The sequence below is a fragment of the Haemorhous mexicanus genome, chromosome 25 (genome assembly GCF_027477595.1).
Source record: "Haemorhous mexicanus isolate bHaeMex1 chromosome 25, bHaeMex1.pri, whole genome shotgun sequence".
NCBI lineage: Eukaryota > Metazoa > Chordata > Aves > Passeriformes > Fringillidae > Haemorhous > Haemorhous mexicanus.
Window position 1 is genome coordinate 1,351,356 of NC_082365.1, and position 26,319 is coordinate 1,377,674.

Below are 26,319 nucleotides of genomic sequence, written 5' to 3' on the forward strand. Positions count from 1 at the left end.
CCAATGAGGGAGTCCTGAATAGCTGGGGCAGGTCTGGGCTGTACTGAGATGAGTTAACTCCAGTGACCAAATCAAACAGGAAAGTTTAGAATGGTGGAAAAATGGACAAGAAGCCCCATGGCAGCAGAGTCAGCCTCCAGCCACCTTGTTCTGTTCCCTCCCAGCCATCACACCCAGGATCCCCCATAGCACAGCAGAGACATTCACACCACACTAAAACTCAACACTTCAGTGCAAGAGGTTTCCAAGTACCAGCAGTGCAGTAAATCTGAAAAATAGATTTTATTTTTAACCAGTGGTATTGTGACATCTTATCTGGCATAACCAATTACAGCAAAATCCATGGATAGAAACAAAATAGCAGATCTCTGCTTTTGGGTGCAGCATGGTGCCCAGGCAGCTGAGCACAGCACGGCACTGGCAGCAGGGAGTTTGTGCCCCAGGGGCTCCCTCAGAGGACAGACTCCAGTGAACCATTCCCACTCACACACACAGACACACCCACACACACAACACCAAGTTTTTAAAAATCTTTAGCAATATTTCCGCATGAAATCACACTGTAGCATCTACACAGAAAATGGCTGATAAAAATAATCTTGCTGTAGGTTTACATAGTATATCTACATTTTTATTTGAATACCCAGACTGCTGGCCCAGCAGAAAAGGGAGGTTTTTGTCTTGATTTTGTTGGGCTGTGGAGAGTTTTATCCTAGAGCACAACAGAGCTGCTCTCTTCATCTCAGCCAAGACCTTTATTGAACTTTTGGCCTGAAGAGATTGCTGGGAAGTAGCCTAGGAAGAATCAATGGCTTTGTCATCCACGTCCCATCCCTTTGTGCTGCCTTTTCTAACATGGGGCAAAAACACTACAAAAACACTCTCTGCCCCACAGGTAACAAGAATACAAAATACTGCAAAAGCCTTTCTCCTCACATACACGAGTACATTGCCCACACAGGATGCCTGCAACAAATTAAAGTCTAAAAATGTTTCCTCCAGAAGCCCTAAAATTGGGCTCCTGAGTTCCCCAGCTTCAGATGGAGCACACAAACATGCTGAGAAACCTCCCTCCTGCCAGTCTCTAACTCTGGGCACTTCACTCATGCAGAGTCCTGGAAAATACAAAATATTTGAACCATGTTTGTATTCAAACATACTGCCTTCTCATGTTTCCTCAGGCAGAGATCAACCTGCTAAGAAATAGCCAAGAAGCTCTTACGTGAGAGGATAAAAAAACTTCTAGTAAATGTTAGTTTTATGTATATAAATATTTGTATTTATAGATATAGACAGTGAAAGGGTGATTGTGTGTTTATGCATGCTTATTTCTGCTTTGGGTTCCAATACTTCTTAAAAAGAAATCTTTTCAGGAAATAACTTAAGTTCTGGCACAAGGTACTATAGTCATTTCTTTAAAGAAGGTTTTTTACACTTGATCTCACAAGAAACCTTTCCACCCAAGCTCTCCTCCTCTGCAGAGAGAAGGTCAGAACAAAGAAAAAGGTGCATGTTTCTCTGGTGTTGGACACGACATCCTTCCCTCGTTGAAGCCTCTAGGATGGCAGGTATTTCACAAGGAGCTGCAGCACAGGAGGAAGGGTGCTGTGATTTTGTGGCACTGCCTGAGGTACTCAGCAAACATTTCACTGATGATTGAACTGCCCCCAGTGCCATCCCCAAAAAGTAAGGACAAAAATCAAGCAGCTCTACATGCACATACAGCTACAACATGCAAAAACACACCACCTTGTAGGGAACAGAATACACAAACGTGTGGCTAGCAAGGATCTTCCCCAACCTCTGGCTCCTGGGAGACAATGCTGAGAAGCCTCAGAACAAGAGGAGGAGGAAAGTGAAAAACACAGGAATACCCAGTCCAGGGGTTGAAGTTGTTGCCTCAAAATCACCTCCCAATTACATCGAGTTCATGCCTCACTACCTGGGAGCCTTCACTCTCAAGAACAGTGGGTCAGATTTCCACCCCAGACTTCCTTTCCCCTCTCTCCCCATTTATTTAAGGCACAAACATATTTACAGTTTCAAACAACATCTTTTCATGTTCCAAGAATCAGACACCACAAGGCCTCTACGCTCTGCTGCACCAGGAAGATCTGGATGTAAATCACACACCTGGCATTGAACAAGGACATCCCTCAAGCCCACCTTCAGTCCTGAAGAAAACAGAGGACTCTGTAAGTCTATAAACCAACTTTCATTCTTTTTGAGGTTACTCAGTTGTAGGAGAATTGATAAATGGCAATGATTGCAACCAAACTGTCACTGTCACCTTCCTCACCCCAGCAGTGCAGACTGGTGGTGCACTGTTACTCTGGAAGAACTAAGTGCAGTCAGAACAGGTCTCCAGAGGCTTGCCCCAGGCTGTACACAGAATACAAGAGCATGCAGCATGTTTACATAGACTCAGCTTCCTTCCCTCCCCCCTCCCTCCCCAGTTCAACACACACAAAACCCCTCCACTAAGGAGAATATTGTTGTGATGAGGCACTTGAACGATAATTGGAGAGTCCCTATGAAAAGGCCTTCCCTTCACAGTGAAGTGGGACGAACAGAAGAGAGCAGTTTCTCAGGACTCCATCTCCTCTTGGTCAAGCGGGGGTGGCACAAAGCTGATTACTTCTTCATAAGTCAGGCCTGGGGGGAGAAGTGGGACAGAAACTTAGCAGCAGGACTATGAGAGCACTACCAGACACACCTTCATGCAAGAAAACCTGCAACAACCTCAAACGTTCTAAGAGCATTTTAAACAAAAATAGTTTAATTAAGACAAAGAAGAAAAGAATGGTTACACCACTCTCAGAGACCAACACACAGTAAAAGATACTTCCAGAGCATTGAGGAGATGTGAGTAAGCTTGAAAACAAGGATATGTTTGCGTGCTCCTAGTAGTAATCATGCACACAGCATGTGGTAGATTCACTTAGTGTAAGGACAGAATCAACAGGATGCCCACGTTTTTATCACTTTCTGCTGTGCCTCTAACCATGGCTTAGCTGAACCTCAGCTCATGGGATGGAGAGGAGAAGGCTGAGGGGAGACTCATCAAGGTCTGAGAGGGACAGCTCCAATCTGTGCTCTCTGTGAGCAGTGACAGCACCCAAGGGAGCGGCTGGAGCTGGGTCAGGAGGGTTGGGCTGGATATCAGGGAAAGGTTCTTCCTACAGAGGGTGCTGGGCACTGCCCAGGCTCTCCAGGGAATGGGCACAGCCCTGAGGCTGCCAGAGCTCCAGGAGCATTTGGACAATGCTCTCAGGGATGCACAGGATGGGATTCTGGGGTTGTACAGGACCCCTGTGTAGGGCCAGGAGTTGGACTCCGTGATCCCTGAGGGTCCCTTCCAACTCAGGATATTCCATGACTGTACAACCACAAGAGAAGCTGACCATCTCTCCCCTGCCCCAGACTCACTTTTCCATTCTTCGATCTCAAGCTCTCTGCTTTCAAAGGACTGGTCATAGGGGTCTGCCACGGGCTCATCATCGGGGTCGTGGTACTGCGCGAAGTAGGCGTGGGCCAGCGCCTCGGCGGCCGTGATGCGCTTGTCTGTGTCCAGGACCAGCATCTTCTCCAGCAAGTCCACGGCTGCAAGAGCACCAGACACAGAGGATCTCTCACATGACCTGTGGGACTCTGCTCTAAAATGTAAAGCTTCTAAAGCCCAACACAGATGAGGAATCTGTAGTTTCACAGGACCCACAATCAGCCAGCATTGTCTTCCTCTTACACCCTTAGCTCACACATCCTTCATAAACATAACCCTGTTCTGCACTACTCCTGCAGCCAGAACAAAGCTTTGGGAATCTCCAAAGGACAGGACATGCTAGTTTCAGTTTCAGGAAAATTTAATAAACAAGTCTTACCCAGGGGATTGGCACCAATAAACACGTTTTCAAAGTTCATTTTCGGCATGTAAGACAAAGACTGGATGTAGTTTCTTGCCTGTGGAAATAAATGCTCTGTTGAAGTATCAGACAATATCCAGCCAGCAAGATCAAGTACTTTTCAACCATCCTGAAGCACTGGTTATTATGGTCTGTCTCCTTGCTAACTCTGACACCTACTAAGCACATCAGCATTACCCTGTCCCAACTAAGACACTCAAGACAGTAGAGGAAGAGCTGACATTACTTGTGGCAAAGTAAGATTGGAAAGCAGAGAGGCGCAGGAAGAGCTGAGCCCCGTGTCCCAGCAAGGCTGGGTGCAGCCTGCTGTGCTTTGCTGAGCTGCAGAGCACAGCACACAATGCAAAACCAGCTCACAGCCAGACTCTCCTGAGTCTCACACGTCTGTGGTTGAGCACACACTGTCCAAATCTCCTATCTTCGTTTAGTACAAAAATCTTGCAGAAGAGCAGGTAGTTAATTGCCCACCCCATGCCACATGCAAGCAATTAATTCACAGAAGGTGAACACTGAGTGAAGCCCTGCCCTGCACACCCCCTTCCTCTGCTCAGATCTCACCTCGTGGCTGGGCATCCTGTTAATGAGATATGCAGGGGGCGTTCCCGTCAGACGCATGATCTGCTGAAGCTGGTTAATATCTTAAGTGCCTCGTCAAGGGCTTTGTTAAAAACAGTGCAAAAACCATTTCAAACAGAAAACAGTCGCATACAAAAGCATCTCTTCTGCAAACCACAAGGCAAAAGCCATACAGGCAGGGACCACTAATTTTTTCAGCTACCTGTGAGATGTTTAGCAATTACACGAGTGAACACTTAAAGCAATGGAGAATCACTGCTCAGTTGGTAACTGCCAGTACAGAAAGTATTTCTGTCCAAGGGAAGTAGCATTACACTCCAACAAGGTTGTGTTCACATTTCCCAGCAGTTTTAAGCCATCAGAGTAGACGTTTCCTTTGGCTGAGGCTACTCCACAAAATTTTCCCTGAGCTGTGCAGCTATACACAGCTTCAGGAAAATGAACAAAAATTAAAACAGAAACAAAAACTCTGCCCTCTGCATTGGTTACCAGCTTTTTTTTCCTCTTGCTGCATAGAAAGTGCTTAAGTTTCTTGTGGTGCAAAGTGAAACTGGCTCACAACTGACACCTTCTGAACAGCTCTGAGTGCCCTTTGATGTGGGCTGGGTGACAGAAGGCATTAAATGCAAAATTAGCAAAACATTAGCATTGCATTAAACAGAGTTAGCAGGTATCAGTGAACAGGGAAAGTGAGAGTCAGTAAAGTAATGCAGCAGAAAACCAGAATTTGTTATAGTGACACACACAAAACCATCAAACACTTAAGAGTTTTGCTTTCCCCATACAATGGATAAAAAGTAGAAACAGTATTTTACTGCCCGTTTTTGGTTTTTTTCCAAACAGACTTGTTTCAGACCTGGATAAGAGCAATTATTATTTTTATTGTGCAATAATGTTCAAAAAAAGACCCACTTCAACTTAGACACGCAAATTAATCTTCTGCTTAATTTAGTCAACCTTCCATCTTATGTCTCTTGCTAATCCCCTGTACTTCAAACACCAGAGTAGCCCTAAGGTCAGTTCACAGGGCAACCAAATCAATCTGGGTTATTCAGCTCTAATCTCTCCAAAGTTGGAACATCCCAGGGCTTTTTACTTTGGTGGGATATTCAGCCAGTTGACCAGTTTATCCCAATTTGCACTGCACATCCTTCAGCAGGTGTTATACAAGGCTGATCTCACATTTGTATTTACAGTCGCTGTTACAAGAGCATTAAGCTGCAGCACTACATAATCTTCTCACCACTTTGCACAGCTCTGATCCTCTGCTGCAGCTCACCCACAGCAGTGAGTGACCTCAGTGCTCACTGTGCATGCACCTGTTCATCCCTGGCTCTGATTTATTCACTCCTCCTTCAGGAACAGGTAGAATTAAAGGCCATTTCACACTGGGTTTGCACAAGTTCACAATTCAAGATTCCTACAGCACAGCAAGTGGCTGAAAATGGAGGCCACCCTCCCAAAGTGACTGCAGGAAGCCTTTTTGGTGCTCCCTTGGTAAAAAGGCCCCATACAGCAACATCCCACATAGCACAAGTGAAGAGCAGACTCTGCTGTGGGCCCTGGAACAGCTGCTAGAAAGGCACCTAAAAGGCATTTTCTGCTACAAAAACAAAGATATGGCAGCAGTGTTTCAGAAATTAATCACACTACAGAAGGGACTGTGTGTGTTCAGAGGATAACACACCTGCTCCTATTTAGAAAGATCCCTGGGTATGCAATCTGGAGAAATAATAACTGAGACAAGCCTCAAGCTCTTAGCTGTGGAAAATTCTTCCCCAGTTACACCTGATGATACAACAGATCACAAAGCATAAACCCACAAACTGAGAGAAAAGTCACGAAGCAGTAAAATGAGAATATGGAAGGATGAAATCATACCATGGGCAGAGGTAAGAGGAATAAAGATCAGATACACAAAGCATAAGAACTTAAAGCCATCCAAGAGCAAAGAATTACAAAGGAAGAAAAATAACAGAAAATAAATCCCAACACATTCTACAGATGAGACTACAGGAGAACAACACACAAACTTGGGACTTCTGAAAGGGCAGATATTACAATCAAAGTGTAAACTCACAGACTCTGAGGAGATTTTCTTCAAAAGCTCAGGCCCTGGGGTTCCAACGAGTCTCAAAATGAGCTTCAACTGATCAATATCTAATGATGGACCATAAAGGAAAATGCTGGGAGAAATCAAAATGAAAAGCGCAACACATCACCCTATTAATGCTGAAAATTAATTCTTGCCAAGGCCTTGACTGAAAAGCTATTTTAGGCAAACCACATTCATTCCTCTTGTTACAACTGAATATAACTGAGCTCTCTCTGTATCAGACAGACTGAACATCTTGTCTACAGATATCCCACATGCATGGAATTGGGCACTGCATCCTGAACTATTTTGGAGCAGAAATCTTTAGCCCCACTGGCAAAGGCTGAGCTTCCATGCTCCCTTCACCCCCTCAGGCCCCACACCAAGCTGCAGTTAACAGGATTAGGTTGCATTAGTAACAGCTGAAGTAAAGCAGAAGGCTGCAAAGGGTAGGCACTCATATTAAGAGGAAAGTCAAGGCTTTTTGTGAACACCTTCCAAGCTCATTCAGCCACTTCTAAAGCTCAGGAGGTAAGGAAATGATTGGACCCTGCAGCATGACTTCACCATGGGCACACCCTGCCCACAGCCAGGGCAGCTGAGCTCTGCAGCTGGCACAGGGTCCTGCCTGGGCACCTCCTGGGACCACCAGGGCAGGAGGATCAAACACCTGAACATCCCTTCTGCCCTCCAGACCTGCTGCAGCAGCAGGGACAAACAGAGCAGGGGCTCAGGTTTAACACATGTCTGTGGAGAGCTCTCAGTGTGGAGCACTGCAGAGGCAAAGAATGTTTTGCCAGGACCAGAGCTCCCAGCAGGCCAGGGGCCAGCCTGAGCTGTCCCCTTGAACAAGGCCTGGGTGACAAAACACACAATGGGGGGTGGAATTCCATCAAAGACACTGTTTCATGTCCAAATCTCAACACACTCAGAAGACACTAAGTATCCTTTTTAAGACCATCAATGCATCATCTCCCTTCTTCCCTGAATTATCCTCCACAGGGATTTCAGACTGTCCATGTTTATATTTGCCTTTAAAATCATACCAAAGTAGTTACACATTTTTTTAGACAGTCTTGTTTTCTGGGATCAATGCCTTCCTGATGGCTGAAGATACAGCTGCAGTTCCTTCTCAGACTATCTTTTAATCTGAGTACTACAAGAACTTCAAAAACTGTCACCTGTTTAAAAAACCTCAGAAAACACCACAGAGTTCCTGTAATACTGGCAAACTCTGTATGAAGAGAATCACCAATGCTTTGCTAAAACCACCATCTTTTGAGGTAAACTTTAGACTAAAGTTTTATCTATCACATTAAATAAGAGCTCTGGAATCAGCACTTTGTCAGAAAAGCTGAATTAATTTTTCACTTGTAAAGTTACTTGGCAAACTTCTAGCTACTCAAAACACTCAAAATCTAAGAGTAAACCCAATATCTAGTTGGATTTAGCACAGCTGAATTGCACACTCTGAAGAGTCAATGCTTAGAGTGAGATCAGAATATGCACTGCTGCAGGAGAATCAGCACAGGGCACTCTATAACCACAACTGGCTCGTGACAATTAGATTTTCTTCAGAGCTATTTAAAACAGTCCTGACTTCTTTCACTTATTCTTGTGCAAGCAGCAGTTGAAGTGCACATTTTTAGAGTGCTAACATGCCACAGGTCAGTTTGAATATTTAAGTTATTTAAAGGCATTAAAAAGCTCTGCACTGGTGTGCCAACAATACTGCTGCCCTGTTTGCTAGTGGAAGATACTTCTCAGAAAAAGTAAATAAGAAAAAACACAGACTATGGAACTGCCTCTGCCAAAACCCAACCCTGCTTCTGGTTTTAGGCCTGCCCTCTATAACCTGCTGAACTGCAGCATTCTTTAACTACAGGGCCCAGCACCTCCCAGAGAAATGAGCCACAAGCAATTAAAGACAGGAAAGAGCTTTAGTAAATACAGAGCAGAAGAAAAACACCACCACATGTGCATGGGGAAGGAAAGCACAGCATGCAAACCCCAAGGGCCATCTTCAAGGTACTCCCAAGGATTGATGAGGGATTCTAAAATTCAGAAAATAACCTGCTATCACCACCAGCAGCAAATCTCACAAGATTGTAAGAGCTTATCCAGGCAAAGCAAAGTTCCAAGTTGTTTTAGCTGCCATCACAAGCAAGAACAAGGTGTATCAGAAGAATATGAAATTTCAGACTGGTTAGTTATCATGGAAGTTTCATAATACTGAATAAAAACAGTAAAAAAAAAAAAACCACCCTCCAGAGTTTAAGGGAACACAAAACATACAAAAAAGCTAAACGAGTACAAGAAAAAGCTAGATATTCTTATTTTTACTTTATGTGATATTGTGCAAGTCAAATATTCAAACAAAGTCAACTTTCCTGCTTATTTGTATGAATCATTCACATTCAGAGCTGTAAAAGTTTAATATATGTGTTTAACAGAAACTCATCCTGGCATCAGACAGACACAGCAATACCAACAAGAAAGGCTCAGCTAAGCCTCCCATGCACAGAATATGTTGAGTTGGAAGGGACCCACAAGGATCAGAGTCCAGTGCCTGAAGGACTCTGATTTTCCTCACTTTTTGGTCTCTGACTCCCTTCCCACAATCTTGATCCCCTTCTCCACCTCCTGGCAGAGATTTTAGCACTATTAGAAATCCATCTGTCATCCAAATGCTTCTACCCATAGATTACAATAGGAAAAATTCAATTACCTTACATTCAGTTGTAAATTAGAAGCACTTGAGCAATCCAGCAGAGCTAAGCCCAAATTAACCACAGGGTTTTTTCCTAAGAGTATCTCAATTCTTGCTTTAAGTCAATGACAGCTGTGTTTAGAATCTCTACAGATGCAGAAGTTTAAACTCAACATTCATTTATCAGAGGCACAATCATCACAGACAGCACTGAAGATCCTCATTCCAGAGTCCAACTTTTTTACTTACCTGACTCAATGAACTTACAGCTTACCTGCACTGAATGGGTGCATCCCCAGGCTGTACAAAGAAACATGTGAGGGACTGCAAATAACATCCCAGCATTTCTGCCAAATCCTTGCTGAGAGGGACCAACACTTCAAGCAAGAGAGCCATCTGAACAGGGATGATCATCCTGAGAAGCCATTACATATTCTGTCACTCTAATTTTGGAAATGTAAGGCTACACAGTTGAGAAAATTTACATCTTGAGACCAAAAAGCAAGAACCTCTTCAAATGTTCAGTTGTCAAACAGGAGCAATTTCCAGCAACACAAAGTCCCATTGCCTCCAGCTGCACAGGGAATTTTCTAGAACTGCAGTGGATTTGGATATATCACATCCTTGGCTACTGGACACAAGGCAAACATACCTTGAATTATTCATGTTAATATTAACTCCAAAGTCAGTAAGTCAGCAATTGTACAGTGACACTACAGGAGGAACAAGAGCTCTGCAAATCTGTGGGTACAATGACATTAAGAGTCCAGAACTGCCCAACAGGATCTAAACCTGGAAAACCCCTTCAACTCTCCCCTAAAATAATGCACATAGAAAGATTTCAAAGAGCCTTCCAAGACAGGAAGAAACTAGAACTGACTGTTATCTTAATTCTGCTTGCTGTCTTTAGATACCAGCAAACCTGGAGTGAAAGCTGCCAGCCAGGGTCCTTTCCAATCCTTGGGTAAGTGTTCCATGCACAAACAAGATTCAGAACCAACCCTGCTCCCCTTTTAGTTTTAACCTCATGATCAAAAAGCACAAACACAGAAGCACTGGAAGAACTACAGTACTACAAAGTTTTGTCTAGGATAGAAAAGGATTTGGTCTGTTTTTCTTAAATCTAAGCAACTCAGAACAGAAAGAGCATTTAATTAAAAAGCATTACTGCCATTTGCAAATGAGATTGAGCATTTAAAGTAAATCATCACAAGCATCTGCTGGGAGACATAAATGAATGAAGTACCTTATTATGATAAAGCAAATAAATTAGATCCTAAAAGTATTCATTTTGCATTGCAGATATCAGTGGCTCTAATTTACAGCTAGGAACAGAGTTGGATAAAAAACTTGTCAGATTTGGAAGAATCACCATTTTGTTTAATTCATAAAAACCACAAAATAAATCAAAACCATGAAGCATTTCTTACACATTGCAAATCCTATTACAAATATTTTAGTTACAAGCATCAGGTTCTTTAAAATCTGAAGTGTCACTGTTGCTAGGGTTAAATAATGGCAACAGCTTAAAGGCTTTTGCTTTGTTTGAATGAACAACTCTTGGTATCTCAGTTTTTCTTAAAAGAAATAAAAAAAAAAATCTGTCCAAACCAACCTACACATGCTGAATCAACAGATAAAAATATACCAGCTTTTGTTTAATTCAGTTTCTGTATCTGACAAGAGAAAAATACAGCAGAGATGACTACACAGCACAGTACAACAAATTCAGAGAGAAATTGTGAGATGGAGTCAAGCAGAACAAGAGGAGAGGATAAAGTTAAAGCACCCTGAAAAGAGGTGACACTGTGAAAGCTGGAATGAAAGCTTCTCCTCAGGAGGGAGTGTTGGAACCCAGATGCTTTCTGAAGGTAAATAAACAGCAGGCAGCAACTCCAACACCAGCTTTCTTTTCATCAAGTGCTAACATACTTGAATTAACTGACACAAATGCTAACAAATTAACAGAAGTCATTAAAATGAACAGACTGTGGTTGAAATAATAAACTTTGGTAAAAGGTAGGCCATGTATTTTCTCTGCTAAATGAAAGCCCAATTTCTAGGCAATGAAAAATCTTGCCAGTAGTAAATTACACCCCAATCTTGTGTGGCTGAGCAAAAATTTTAAGTGCAACAATTTGCATGAAGCCTCACTTCCAATTTTCTGGGGAAAATATGACCAAATCTCACAAAGTTGTCTCAAATTTGCCAAAGTGTCCTACCCAGCCCACTCTGATGAGGCAAAAAAAAATATTTTGGAAAGATTTTATTCAAGGTTGAATTTTCACATCAGTGCAAGCACACTGTGAAAGAAAGTTCCCAGTCTGTTCACAGTCAAGCATGGGAATGGAACCTAAAAACATTTCAGAGCAATTTTAATGAGAACCTTGGCACTAAAGAATCTGCAAACCCACTGCTTTCACAGCCAGGATACCTCCAGGAGAAAAGAAGAGAGGCCAGAAGGGAATCACATTTGCAAGAAACCTGAAGCATGAGAGGGTTCTTGGCAGACATCCAGACAAGTATTAGCTAGAAACTCAACTAATCAATTTAAATAAACTTAAAGGAAAGTAACAGAAACAAAGAGTATATAAATCTAATGATGACAACAGACAATAAAGAGGAACAGATGTGCAGCAAAACCAAGAACTCACCTCTTTGTACTGTGAGTAAAAGAAGCCATTCATTAAAAACAAACAAGCAAAAGTCTATAACTAATCCCAGAACTTATCTTCTTGTCAATTATGTGAAAATGAAGATCTAATTGCAATTTCAAGAAAGAAATTACTTCTAAAGGATACGGTCTGTGCCAGGGAACAATGTTCTTCCAGTCAACAGCTCAGCCATAATGCATCCCACTGACCAAATATCAACTGACCAAAATAAAGCAGAAAACAAAACATGATGCATAAAAATACAGCCTGAGCAGAACCATCCCATCCAACCAGAGCAAACAACTCTGTCCTGAAACAGTCTCACGGCATTTTTTGTCATTTCTTCACACTCCAGTTCCAGACATTCTCCTCAACCAGACACATCCCAGTCACTTGTTTTAAAAACCACTCTGCTAGGAAAAGCAAGGGATAAGTGCTGACAGTATTTTGGTCATTGCAGTTTCAAAGGTTCAAATTCCTGGTGAATGCTATCCCAATGATTCTTCACTTCCATCAGACAGAAAGTGGTTCAAATACCAACTCCAAAACATGATCACCAAGAGTGTCAACTAATGCAATCAAATGAAGGGGGAGCACATGCAAGGACAACCTCTCTTCTTCCCCCCTCCCAATTCAGAAACTTGACAAAACAGAGAATTCTTGTGCTGGCCAAGGGCATTACCTGTCTGGTTGTAGTGCATCCAGTTCAGCATGATCTCAGGGGCCCTGTACCAGCGGGTGGCCACGTACCCGGTCATCTCATCATCCGTGTGCCGGGCCAGCCCGAAATCCAGGATCTGCAACACAAACACAACCCTGCAGGGCAACACTGCAAAGCACCCGGCACAACCAACCAGGCAAGCACTGAACTGGGGACAGGAGAGCTGGGAGAGCTGCAAAAACATGTTATGAAACCAAATTTCACAACCTGTGAAAAGACACTAGGCTAGAACAGCGTAGGACTCGACAATCAGAATTATGTCTGGGTATCTTGTCTCCAAAACAAGTAAACACAAACTAAAGCTGTTAACTCTGCACTTTCATGATGATTCACTAAAAACACAGGACCAGATACAAAAACCACATCCTTACAACTCTGCAGCTGGGAAGCATATTATTAATTTTCTATGAAAGTATTTTCAAAAGGAATTGTTTTGACACTTCAGTTGCAAGGGACATTCACATGGCACTCAAATCTCAGTCAAACAAATGAGATTTTTTAGTTACATTACCTTTAGCTCACAGTCTTCATTAACAGCTAGGTTACTGGGTTTTAAATCCTAAAAAATTAAACATCAGCATTAACAGTGGAGTATGTGTTGTTTCACGAGTCTGAAGTAGATAAAATTGTAAATGGAGATAAAAACACAGATTCTAACTGAGTGCAAATACTGACTTTGGATAAATTATTTTATCAGAGTGAGAAATCTCTTCTGTGGTTCTCAGAGGTGTCACATATAACCATATATGCATAAAGGCAACACTGGTGCTGCATATTTATATTTAAGAGAAAAGCTAATTCACAAAGGAAAATTATGGATCTTGACAATCACTTCCCCTGTTCAATCTTTTTACTACTGAACCAAAAAAATTCTCAGAAAATTTTCTCTGGTTTCTCTTGGTGCTATATTGTACAAGTTCATGCTTCATTTTTTAAAGATATTGTTTCACTACAGGAAACAATCTTAGAATGAATACTCACCCTGTGTATTATGTCAGCTGAATGGATGTACTGTAAAATAAGATGACAAAATTTATGTAACAGTCCAAGCAGCCACCTCCTCATCTCTTCCCTGGAAAACAGTGCCCTACCCAGCCCACACAATTCAGATGCTGCAGTCTGTGTGTCTGTGGGTTTCACCAGGTGGGTGTTCCAGTTTGCCTCTCCTTAGGAACACCCAGGAGTGCTGCCACACGAGTGGAACAACACAAGTAAACAAAACTGAAGAAATGGAAAATTCATTGCCAGAGCAGACCAGAGGGCATCACAGTTCATCATTTTCTAGACTCTGCCCATAGGAACACATAAAAATGATAGGTAACCTTACTGATGCAGAGCTCCAGAGAGGCAAAAGTGAAAGAACAATAACAAAATGTTATTCTACAACACTTTAGGGAAGTTCTAGAAGCCCCATACACACATCTGAATCTCTGAGGATGTAACATTCACCAGGAACTTCCACCCCCCATGGTGAGCTGTCCCCATCCAGGGAACACAGGGACACACACTCACCTTCAGGCCCCGCAGGATCTGGTAAATGAGAAACTGCACGTGGTCATCAGTGAGCTTCTGGCATTTCACAATGTTGTTCAGGTCTGCTCCCATGAGATGTGTCACCAAGTACCTGTGAACAAAAGCAAACACGTGGACTATGAAGAAATCTCTTGAATAGGATTAGGATAAAAACCCCATAAATCTCCAGTAGCAGAGCTGACTGTCCCAAAGCACGTTGCTCAATGAAACATAGACCGTGACACTTTAAATAATGCAGCAAATTAGCACAGGGAGTCCAACAGCACTGGGCAGTAAACCACAGCAAGTAAACAATTCTGACAAGGCCAATTGCTTAGGATATACTGTAACTTTGTGCTGGAATTCAGGATTATTTGTGAGTGATGGCAAATTAAAGAGACAAATATTTCTGTCACAACCTGGGAGGTATAAGGAGATACAAAAGACATTTTGTTGCAATCTTCAGAGAAGTTACCTACACATCATTGAATTCTTCTAGTGATTTGGCAGGGGTGAACACATCCAACAAGCCAATCACCTAAAAAGAAAACAGTGAAGAGAAAAGCTGTGAAATATATTTATAGCAGTTACTAGGATCCTTTGTGGCACTGAAGTATTTATTCCAGTAGATGTTTCATTCCCATCTGTTCAGTGTTGTGCTTTATGCAAGCTAACAAGGCCTCCTGGAACTTGCAAACCTGACACAGACACACATGAGAGCTCTGCAGCTCCACTGACTCCCTCCAATCATCATGAACTGGATACTCTAATACCTTGGACTACTGCAAGCTCTGCATTGAGCATGAGGAAAAAACCACATGCACCAAGAAAAGAGCAATGCTGAGGGATGCTCAGTCAGCTTGGGGCAGCACTCCCAGGCTGTGCCTGCACTCACATTTTCGTGTTTCATGTGCTTGAGCAGCCGCAGCTCGCGGTAGGTTCTCTTGGCGTGGATGATGGACTGGAAGGGCCTGGACAGCTTCTTCACTGCCACCCTCAAACCTGTCTTGGTGTCAAAGGCAGAACTGCAACACAGAATCACCAAATGAACTCTTTAGCAATGCCTTCAAATCCACATTATTCTAGACACTGAGTTATAGGTAACACCATTTCTCAATGGAAAGGATTTCTAGGTATCCTGGTCCGTAACCTGCATGCCACCCAAAATCTTCACAATTTCACACAACTGTTGGTTGCTGCAGAAAATGTTTAAAAGATGACCCTTGTCCACACAGTAAAGGGAAATCTTGTAGAAAGAAAGAGAAATGTTTATGACTTTGCTGTCTGAAGTGCTCTTAAACATAATTATGCACTAAAACTCTGGAGAGAAGAGTACTTGTAAATGCTACCACTATTCCTAAACATACTTTCAAACACCACACTTGATCACAAAATGCTATGCTCAAAATACTATTTTCATGGATTAAATTCACACAAAAATCCAGGACTTTGCCTAATAAAATCAGTTATGATTGTTGTTAATCATAACTGAAGCTGAAATTAAATTTCTTTGGTAAATCCCATCCAATCACCAAGCTCTGTCATACAAAAGTGCATATGAATGAATGATAAGTAGCTGTACATTACCAAAACTTGTCCCTTTAGCAGAAACCTTGTACATACAAATTGTATTTTTTCTTAAGAGTCCATGAGGACTTATTTAATCCTAGTCAGTAACTATATATATAGAGAGAGAGAGAGAGAGTACAGTAAAATGATATTTTAAGTAATTTCTCATGCAACTTATAAAGCTCTGTTCTGTCCAAAAGGAAGGAGGAAGAGAAAGAGAGGATATGAGGATATGAAATCAACACTTCACTCAAGGCAACGAATATGGGGAAAGTATGGAAAGGAAAGAGTCATACAAGGACAAGACTGGTTGATTTTCCTGCTGTATTTATGCTTCAGGTGAACTCATAATTCCATTTAAAAGTGAGTATGCACTAGTTCTTGATAAACATCAAGCAAAAAGGAATGCTACATATTTATAAAGGTGAAGTGTTAAATATAAAGCTTAACTAACAAAGCTCAAAACCAATCACAAGAGCAGTCCTGGAATAAACCCACACTTACATATGCAAACCACAACGCCCACCCCACCAAAGGAGCTCTTTGAAATAAAGGCAGCTGTCATTTACTTTTAAAGCAGCCACCAAGAATTAACCTGCAAAAAGACTCCTTATCTCAAATTTGGCCAGTTTCCAAGGCATTTGGTAAGTGAAGTTTATGAGAAATAGAAAACACACCACCAGCAGGCTCCTAGGAGCAGTGACCCTTCCCCCAGGCCCTGGCAGGGAATGGAAAATCCCTCTGTGCACAGTGGAAGAAGAGCATCTCCCTTTCTATAAAGGGCATGCACAGAGTGGAAAGACCTCTCTGGAAAACACAGGGAGTACACCAGGTCACAGCAGCAGCAACCTGCCAGAGCTGAATTACTCAGGCTACTCACACTGGCTCAACAAACACCCCTCAGCAACTACTTCCAGTGCAAGTTACCCTTTACACCTCAGCCAGGCACACAAAAGAAGCCATCAAGCATTCATTTTTTAATGCTGATTTCAAATTCTCAAGTTTTCACACATCACTAGGGAAAAAAAAAAAAAATCAGTATTTAAGCAGCGACACTTCATGAAATTTAGAATTCAATTTTTTTTCAGCCTCAGGTAAAAATCACCATCTTGCAACACACAAATATCTCTAGATTTGCCTGAAAATACATGCCAGTGTTTTACTGACACATAAGGTGTTTTCTAGGACTAAGAGCAAAAATAAGAGCAGTCATCATCATTCAGCACATGCTGCTGTAAATTACTCATGGATCTTCACCAGTTTCCAAACATTTCAGGTACAAAATGCAGCAAATACCAGTAACTCTTTCATCCTGCAAAGGTGATCCCCTGCATCTCAAACCTCCACAGCTCCAGAGTCAAATTTCTCTTTTGGTTTCCAAGATTTTGAGACTTCAGAGTCACCAGACATAAAATAAGCTATTTCAGGATTCAGATGAAATTCAATTTCACTTTTTGTTTTCAAAATACATTTTTTGGGGGCATATCAAGTCACTGTGCTGTTGTAGTAGCTGTACAACCTCCAAGGGAACTGCAGCCAGCAGTACTGCTTAAACAGCACAATGTACAAGCTCAGGAAAGAAAATTCTGTATAATTGAACATTCACAATCTAGACTTAAAGTCAGAACACAAAGTCTGGTCATATTTGAGCCTGAAGACTACGTCCCCACAGATAAATCATGCTGAGTAATTTTCTGCCAATACAGATAACTGGCTAATGGCTCCTGCAGAGCTGCAGAACAGCTGTCAGCTGGAGAACATTTTAAAGAACACTAAGCTGCCTTTCATCACAGACTTGAAAACAGCTGCATTACACTGACCACATTTCAGCTAAAGAAGTCCAATTAGGAAAAAAAATGCATGATCCTCAGTTTTAAATCCCTTTTGAAACAAGATCAGCCCAAATTTAGAATTTATCACACTTTTTTTTAACCTCTTACATAGTACTGTGCTATAGCAAATGAACTGCATCCACCTCACCCCAAGTGAGCTAAAATTACAATTCTGATCTAACCTGAATTGAATCCAGAACACAGGAGGTAGAAGAAAACAATTACTTTAGAGAACCAAGTAACACAGTTACTTATGAGCACAATTTATTTAAATATTAAATAATCTCAATGTTAATTTTTGTGCAAAGGCTATTTTGCTAAATATATGCTGCTCATTGCTAGTGCCTCTGCAAACACCCAAGCTAACTAAATCTCCTTAGTGCTACCTCTGAAGTTAATTTATGCACTCCTAATCAGACAGAAAAACACAGTTAGCACCTGACAGTTTATTATTGACTGCAGTCACTTCTGTACCTGCCCTTCAGTCATCACCCTCCCAGCACACTATGAAAGTTGCAAACATCATTCTCCTGTGCTAGATTAGCTTCTGCTTCTAAGAAAGCTGCAATAAAAAGCTCCCTGTAGGACACGTGCTCTCACTAATTTCCTTCTTAATATACCAAGTTCCCCTACAGTCCAAACTCCTTGCCAGCACTTTCAGAGCTCTGCTCACAGCTTTTCTGTGCCTGCCCTTCTCCTACTCAACTCCCCCCTCCTCACACATCTTCTGCCAATCCTTCCTCTGTGGCTGCTTCATCCCACTCACTTTTACAGTTCTGTTCCTATCACTCCTCCCAGATCTACCACACCTTGCAGGAGGAGCAGGCACCTGTCCCTCCGAGCACACACACCATTTGGAGGCACTTGCAGGCTTTGATAAGGGATTAGAAAAAAATCCACAGAGGAACTGCTTCTACAAATGTGGTATTTAGGGTTATTTCATTTCCTCTAGACCCTAATGTTTTAAAATTCCTTAAATCTATAGCTTTCTCTGGGAGTTCTCAGTACCCAAGAAATTCAGACCCAGTGTTAGTACAACTGTGGGTTGAAATGGGAAGAAATCACAGGTTTAGGAGGGCTGTATCACTTGACAGTCTATTTTAAAAAAGCTAAAAAAAAAATCTTATGCAAGATTTTGAGGAAGAGTAAGTCTTGGCTGTTCAACCCTTTCCAAATTAATCAAGGCAATACAGATAGCTTGCAAAGCAATTAAACCAAGCCCTTTAGTTTACTAAGGCATTGATACAACAAAGAACAGCTGCAAAAATATAACAATTAAGTAAACTAAAATGTGCTTCACAGCCTTTTAGAAATTGATGGGAAATTTGTGAAAACACCATTTTGCTTAGCTCAGAGCTGGCTGAACTGATGCCAGGAGTGAGACTTCCCTCCAGCACAGGCAAGAAATGAAGCAATCCTGCAACTGAAGTGTGAGTCACCAATCAATCCCATCTCTGTTCAGCAACTTCCCACTGCAAGATGTTGTATTGTCTAGGCCTCTCTCCTTACGTGAAGAATTACAAAATGAATATGTCAGGAACCCTTTTTTCAATGCAGGCCTGGTTACAAAAGCATGCAAGAGGCTGTGTTGTATAAATACACAAAATGTTGCAAGAATGAATGAAACAGCATTTCATACAAGAGATGCCATGGCAATTGTTCTGTGATTTAGGAAGGATCAATCTGAGGATATGTGTAGATTTTTCTCAAAGTTTTGGAACTGAATTCCTACTCAGTATCCCCAACACTTGCAGTTTTTAAAAAATGGATCCTGAAAACCACCTGAGCTGGCCATTTGAACCTCATTCTTCCAGCACTGCACATCACCCTTCAGAAAACACTGCAATATTTGCTCTCGTTTCAGGCAGTGTCTCAGGCTGCCTGCAGAAAATGCCTCTCCCTCCATCCACTGACTCCCCAGCAGTCAGGTTTGTGCATCAGGGAGCTCCAAGCCATACTCACAGCACATTCAAAGCAGCCTACTACACCTCCCTAGCCTAAGTGACTCATCTGGCACCTTAATGCTTTCTTTTTTATTCATTCTCCCCTCCACCTTCTGGAGATCCCTCATTTTCAAATGCCTCATTTTGACAACTTAAACAACAGAGCATTTATTACATTTGATAACAATGCAGTGAACATACCAATTTAAGGATTGTTAAAAGACCACTATGTACTATCCCAACAGGGATACACCAAACCCCAAATGAAACTAGGTAGCTTTTTAGTGGAGAGAAAAAAAAAACCTCAAAAGGGACAGAGCAGAACAAGTCCTTGCAGGAATACCATAAATAATGTGCATCACCACTTGCAGCTTGATAAACGTCCATAAATATGCAAAAGTTTTTGTTGTTTTCTTGAATTTTTCAATTCTGAAATACTTTCCATATCACTACATCTTTTCTGAAAACTATTTTTAGAAGAACATAGAGGAAGCCATTAACATGGACTGTAAAAAGACTCTGCCACATGTCTGAAATTGCTTCCAATACAAAACTGTTTCACTTGGTCCGAACAAAGTTGCACAATCTTTGAAAGTTTTGACACAGCAAAACAGGAAATTCATGATGCAAACTCTTTAGTTACTGGTTGAAAACAAACTTTGCAAGTATTACATGTACAGTGGAGATGGTAGGGAGGGGAAGAGAAAATGGGAGTGGGGTATATGATGTGGGATCAACCTTAAAACACAAAGGACAAGGCACCAAGCAAATGAATTTCCCTGTACATTTCAGGAGTTGCATAACTCTGTGACACTTACAAGGGGTATTTATCAGCTGTGTCAACAAGGTCCTTCTTTCACCAAAAGAAACCTGTCTATTCCCTTCCAATCAAAATCATTCTATAATTATATTAAAAAAAAAAAAGAAAACAACCAAACCAAAAACACACCTCAGCAAGCATACTGGTTATTCTTGCTACAAAATTGACCAGCCTGGTTTACTTTTATGAAATGCAAGCCTCTGCACACTTCAATCACAGCATTTTTAAAAATGCAAGTTTTTTAAGCTCAATTTACCAACAATTTTATAACAGGTTAAGAACAGCTGAGCGTTTCATTAAAACTGTAGCATGTGCAAAGGAACTTATTTTCCTTACTAGCAAAATGCAGCATGTGTCCCTCCTTATAATAAAATTGATACCCATAGTGTAAATTTGCATACTACATTAATAAAAACATATGCATGCCTGCTCAAACACAACAGCAAAGCAGCTTTGCAATTATGCACCCATATTTCAAAATTCTGCTCAGACTCTGACAGAACCAAAGAACACAGAATAAAACCCAGAATGCTCATGTAGAAGATGTTTCTTAATCAAAGGAGGCAGTAATCTGTGAACATTTAACTAAATGACTGCTAAAGTCTAGAGTCAAACTGATTCAAATACTACCTTGTCTTTAAGCTTAAGCAAAGTATGCAGCTCCATTTTTGTTTAATGATCCACCGCAGCTCAGCAGGGAAGCTACAAATTAAGGACGTATTGTACCTCACACATGTAGCCTGGTTTGTTGCTATTGGATAAGCATTAAAAACTCAACTCTTCGAGCTCCCTGTATTTCTGCAGGTCTCACAGCAGGACTTTACTCTGCCAGGGAGCACATATTGCAATATGTGTATTGCAGTAATTCCATTGCAATAAAACGAGTCCTCCTGTGTTCATCTATTATTGCCAAGAAAATATCGGTGCTTGTAAATCCACTATAACAAGTCAGGATACAAAACCAGCCCTCCCAGCATTCTCTCTACTTCTTGTCTATCAACAAATTCCAGATGAAAATACAATTGCCTCAAATATAATCTATCCTTCAGGTCCAGAAAGAAACTGGGACAAGAGCTGCCAAGCCCTCAGCTCTGCAAAGCCAGCTATGGGGGGGCTTACCAGGCTCCATCCCTCTGCACTTCCCACCTACCAACTGCAAGAAATCGCACTGAAACATGTCCATATGAGCTCATTCGGGGCGGGACGGGGGGGGCCGGGAACGACACATTATTATCTTCCCCTGCAAAAATGTTTCAGAGCCACCTGCCATGTGGTGCAATCCCCGACGCATTCCAAAGACGAGACTGCGGCTTCCCGGCAGCACCGCGCGTAAAGCCGGGAGGAAAAATGTCTCTTGCAGAAGGCTGGTGGAGAGCTGGGGAGAGGAACCCCCGGGGGACAGAGGAGCCCCGCTCGCCGCGGTGCCCACCCCGCACGGAGCCCGCCACGGGTCCCTGCAGGGCACAGGGGGCCGCGGGGCGGGGCAGCGACCTAACGCGACCTCCCCCGCACTGCCCCGTCCTCTCCCAGCACTCACCAGACGGAGCCGTAGGCCCCGGAGCCGACCGGGGAGAGGTTCTGGTAGCGCTCGGGCACCTCCCACACCGTCTTGTTCAGCTCCTGCCGGTAGAACTTGGGCCGCTCCTGAGACATCTCGGTTGCGGAGCCCGCCCCGCCCGGCCCGGCGGGAGGGGGAGGCTCTGCCTGCGGCTGCAACAGCACCGCCGCTGCCACTACCTCCTTGTCCTCCTGCAGCGGCAGCAGCGACTTCTTCCTTCCTTCCTTCCTTCCTTCTTTCGCTCCCTCCCCCGAGCGCTCCCGGGCGGGGGCAGCCCCGCAGCAGAGACGCCCCCGCTGCCGCCGCCGGCCCTTCACGCCCCGCCCCGCGCCGCCGCTGCCCCCCTCCCACAGGCACGGTGGGCGAGGCCGAGCGCGGCCGTGCCACCGCCTTCCCCCGCCGCTCTCCCTCCCTGGGCTGTGCCACGAGGGGCGGGATGGCCCCGTGAGGCGCTGCCGGCGGTCGTGCGGCCAGCGGCGAGCGACGCGGGGGCGCCGGCGTGCGGGGCGGGGACGCGCTCCCGCCGCAGGTGGGACGGCGCAGGCGACACCGCAGCCACCGCCTCCGCCGCTCACGCCCCGCCCCGAGCGGCACAGCCGGGGCGGCGCACCGGGGTTCCGAGCCCGTGTACACCCCGCACAGCCCAGGCAGCTGCGGGCACCGGCCCCGCGGACCCGGCACGGCCCGAGCGCGGAGCCGCTCCCCGCGGGCGGCACAACCCGGAGCTCCTCGGGGCCCCGCTGGCGAGAGCTCGGGGCCCAGGGCACAGATGCCCCAATATGGAGCCCGCGCGGCCGCGTCTCGCGAGAGCGGCGCTGAGGGCGGCGGGGCCGGGCGCGTCCCGCCTTCCCCTCAGCGACCGCCTCGCTTCTCCTTGAGCCGTTCTGAAAGTAAAAAGAAAAGGAAAATAGATAAGAAAGCTTAGCTAGAGCAGCACAGGGTGAGTTACAGCGTGCCAGGGTGTATCTCAGCCCTACTGCGCCTGAAGCCTTGCAAGCTGGTATGAATTGTTCCTGCAAACTTCCCAAAGGTGTTTTGTTCCCTTCCAGGGGTGTCAAGTCAGGGGTGTTGGGGAGAGCTAAGCTCGCACTGCACAGATTTCCCAGTGTCCTGATCGTTCTCTGTGGTTTTCGAGAATAAGCTGCTTCTCAATACTTCTCAAAAGGCCTTGCAATATCAAAGATACAGATGTGTTTGCTTTCAAGTGCATGCATAAGTCTCAAGTCATTAAGTGCAGCAGGTTAAGCTAATTTTGGGGTGGAACCCATGGGGTCTTCACCAGGTAGTAAGTACAGAATATCACAGAAAATAATTAATGTTGGGGATTTGTGTACAAGGCCACTTAGCTTTTCATTTCAAGCTTTAGAAAGTTGAATTGTTAGCAATACAGTGAAAGATGGACACATTCTGAATGGGTTATGGAAGCTTGCTTTTGAAACATTGGGATTCCCATATCAAAACCCTTCTCTGCACAAAGCACCCTCTCCTATAGTAAGTCGTTGAAGCCCACAGGAGTAAACACTTAAAAGTTACCACTGCTTGCACCTATAAAGTAGCTACTTCTTGGTGTCTGGGTCCTTAACAACTTTAATTTGCAAACTCTTTTGCTTCCTGTTAGTTTTGCTTGTATGATCTCCTTGCCTTGAAAAGGGTGATTGTGCTCAAGGATGTCACACACATCTCGCTCTCTCTGTGGTTTGGAGTGGCTGGGGCATGTGCACAAGACAGTAAATATAATGCTGGAGTCCCTGCTGTGGTATCAGAAGAAACAGGACTCGGTGATTGTGGGTTTGTTTCTTTGTTTTAGTCTGGTTTGACTATGAGTATCACAGTTTTCTTTCTGAATCTCTTTTTGGATCTAACCTGGACTCTCAATTGTTAGGCTTTTTCTGCTAAGTCCTCCTGTGAAAGTAAACACAGAATCTCTTATTCATCATTTATCTGGGCTTTGTTTCAGTGTATACTGAAACCTAAACTATTGAGACCGTGACAGGGCTTGAGACTCAAGACTGAGCCACTGGGTGAGGTTCTCCAAGGTGTGGTGAGCTAATCTATCAGCCTGCTGCTGCCAAAAGGGACAGGACCACACAGGGAAAGGGAAGCAGGGGAGCCAGCCTTCTCTTTCTGGATAACCAGCTCTTTCATCAGCTTAGCCATGTGTGGTGCTGAATCCTAAAAATATGGGTCTTGTCCAACTTACACTGCTGTAAAGGAATTTTCTGGTGATAGGTGCAGGCAAACAGAGCTGTAGTTTGAGTTGCTGTTGTGTTTTCTAGTTCTCAATAACCATGAAGACTTGTAAACAAGGTTACTTTCTGTAATAGTGAGATCCTTTACACTGTGCAAAAGCCTTCTGTTCACCACTGTCTTTTTATATCTTAAAAAATGTAAGGAGATTGGATGAAATTCTGGAGTCAGAGAAACAAAGTCACTTGATGGTAAGTGTTGAATTGTGTATATTTATGACATGTGATGTAGAGTTAAGAGTCTGTCCACCCAAAATTACCTGATGCAATAAAATAAGTTTTGCCCAGAATTCAAAGGGAGAATTTTGCTAATATTATTGGAAATTTTATCATAGCATTGTTTAATAAGAAAATCTCTTTTATTTCTTCCTCCAGCTCATTGTTTAAGAAAAATGTCTGCCTTGCTTCCTCATGATTTTTTCCCTGTTCATTTGCCACTTCCCTGTTTCATGTGTTTTCTCTGTTCTCCATTTTGTATCCACTTGTCAGCAGAGCCACCCTTGACAGTGAAATTATGGAAAAGGACACAGCTCTATAATGTTAATGTGAGTCTTCACAGTCACTGGTCACAGTTCAGGGATTGCCAGAAGCCTCACTTGTATTTTGTTTGTAAATCAAAAAACATCACCAACATTGCCAGGGAATTAAAAGGGGGAAGAAGGAGCACTGAGTGGTGAGGTTAGTCAGAGTTTAGCTACTGGAAATTCTGATTCAAACACATACATGGGAAATAAATCATGTAGGTCAAGTCCTGATTTAACCCAGGACTTTTATTCACTAAATAACATAATACAGGAAACACTTGTCTGGTTTTGGGGAGGTGGGATAGGTTTGTTTATTTTTGCTTCCCAGATGCAGTGTTTATATGGTTTTCTTCTAGGTCAGAACAGGAGGAATCAAAATACCATCCCCTCTTTTTCTGCAGTGTTAATTAGGTCAAGTAATTGATGTACCCAGTGCTCTGGGCTTCTCCAGAGCCAGGCTATCATGTGAACAGCACACAGAGTATTTGTGATTCATCTGAGTGGAATGCAAGAGCACAGAGGTGCCTGCCTGGGACTGATGCTGTGTGCCAGCTCTGGGATAACACCTGTGCAGGTGCCTGCAGAGAGCAAGCAGGGCAAACCCTGGGAATGCAGCAGGGACCCACAGCAGCTCGGGGGAGTCACCTCCAGCAGTCCCTGTGAGCCCAGCTCCTCGAGAGCTGGGGATTTGGGGTGTCCTTTGCTCCCATGCCAGCAGAGCCCTCTCGCTGCTCAGGTGGTGTCACCTCGTTATGGGAACTGCATTTGACCACCTTGACAGTCTGGCCACCCTTGGCTAAGAGTTATATCCAGATATGAACTTGGCTTTTCAAGAAGACTGTGTAGAGTCTCTTACTGCAGAGGAAACTGAATCCTGGAACTTTTTGGACTGAAAGACAGGAAAAACTGAAGGCCCAAATGGTATTGAGCAATTCTCAAACCACGTATGCTTCCCTACATTGTTCTGGACAGTGGCCTCACGCCAAGCTTCTCTCAGCTCTGTTCAAAATGAGTAATGTAAAACCCATGGAAAGCATAGCCCTCATTTCCAGATTCTGTTGGCTCTCCAATGGCAGCCTTGGTTTAAGATGAAATGGATTCCTAGCTATTGGCACTATGAAAGGTCTCCACTAAAAACTTAAGAGATTTTTTTTTTTTTTCATCTTGTTCAGCAAAGTTCCAAATCTTCCCTTCCTACCCCAATGACTGCAGAGTTTAGCACTGGGGACAAATCAGACACCAGAATGTCAGCATGCAAGCCAAGGGTGTTCATGCTGCAAAACAAATATCCTGCTGAGAGGAAGTCCAGTCAGTCCTGATCTTTTTCCCCATACAGGTGTGCAGTGCCATACCATTGTTCCCACATATGGGCACAAGGGTTCTGTGTTCAACCAAGCACAAATCCCCAGACACGGGCTGTGAAGTGACAAAACACTGCTTTCTAGCCACATATTCCACCTATACCACTAAAAACCCACAGAAGTCAGAGTTTAAAGGGCTGTCTATAATTTTTGTTGGCAGCCTGAAGTTCTTACCTGACGGAGTTGCAACAAGTCCAGTTGTTTCACACGCAGCAATGCTCTAATGTTCTTCCCAGCTGGTGGGATGCCACGATGCTTTCCTGGCAGGGCTTGCT

At 43.5% G+C, this 26,319-nt stretch overlaps 1 protein-coding gene across 2 annotated transcripts; it reads right to left on the bottom strand.

Moving 5' to 3' along the window:
• Positions 1–263: 263 nt before the first annotated feature.
• On the bottom strand, positions 264–22,241 carry MAPK14 (mitogen-activated protein kinase 14). 2 transcript variants are annotated; one of them, XM_059867840.1, is made up of 12 exons: positions 21,893–22,241; positions 15,087–15,216; positions 14,671–14,729; positions 14,192–14,303; positions 13,661–13,690; positions 13,191–13,238; positions 12,641–12,755; positions 12,106–12,177; positions 4,482–4,561; positions 3,882–3,960; positions 3,430–3,603; positions 264–2,655 (listed from the first exon to the last, which is right to left on the bottom strand). In XM_059867840.1, exons 1-12 carry the CDS (start codon positions 22,006–22,008, stop codon positions 2,588–2,590), a joined length of 1,083 nt encoding a protein of 360 aa, XP_059723823.1. In that variant the 5' UTR covers positions 22,009–22,241; the 3' UTR covers positions 264–2,587. The 2 variants fall into 2 exon arrangements, with proteins under 2 accessions (XP_059723823.1, XP_059723822.1); XM_059867839.1 differs by lacking the exon at positions 4,482–4,561 and adding an exon at positions 6,580–6,659 and having other exon boundaries at positions 21,893–22,239.
• Positions 22,242–26,319: the final 4,078 nt, after the last annotated feature.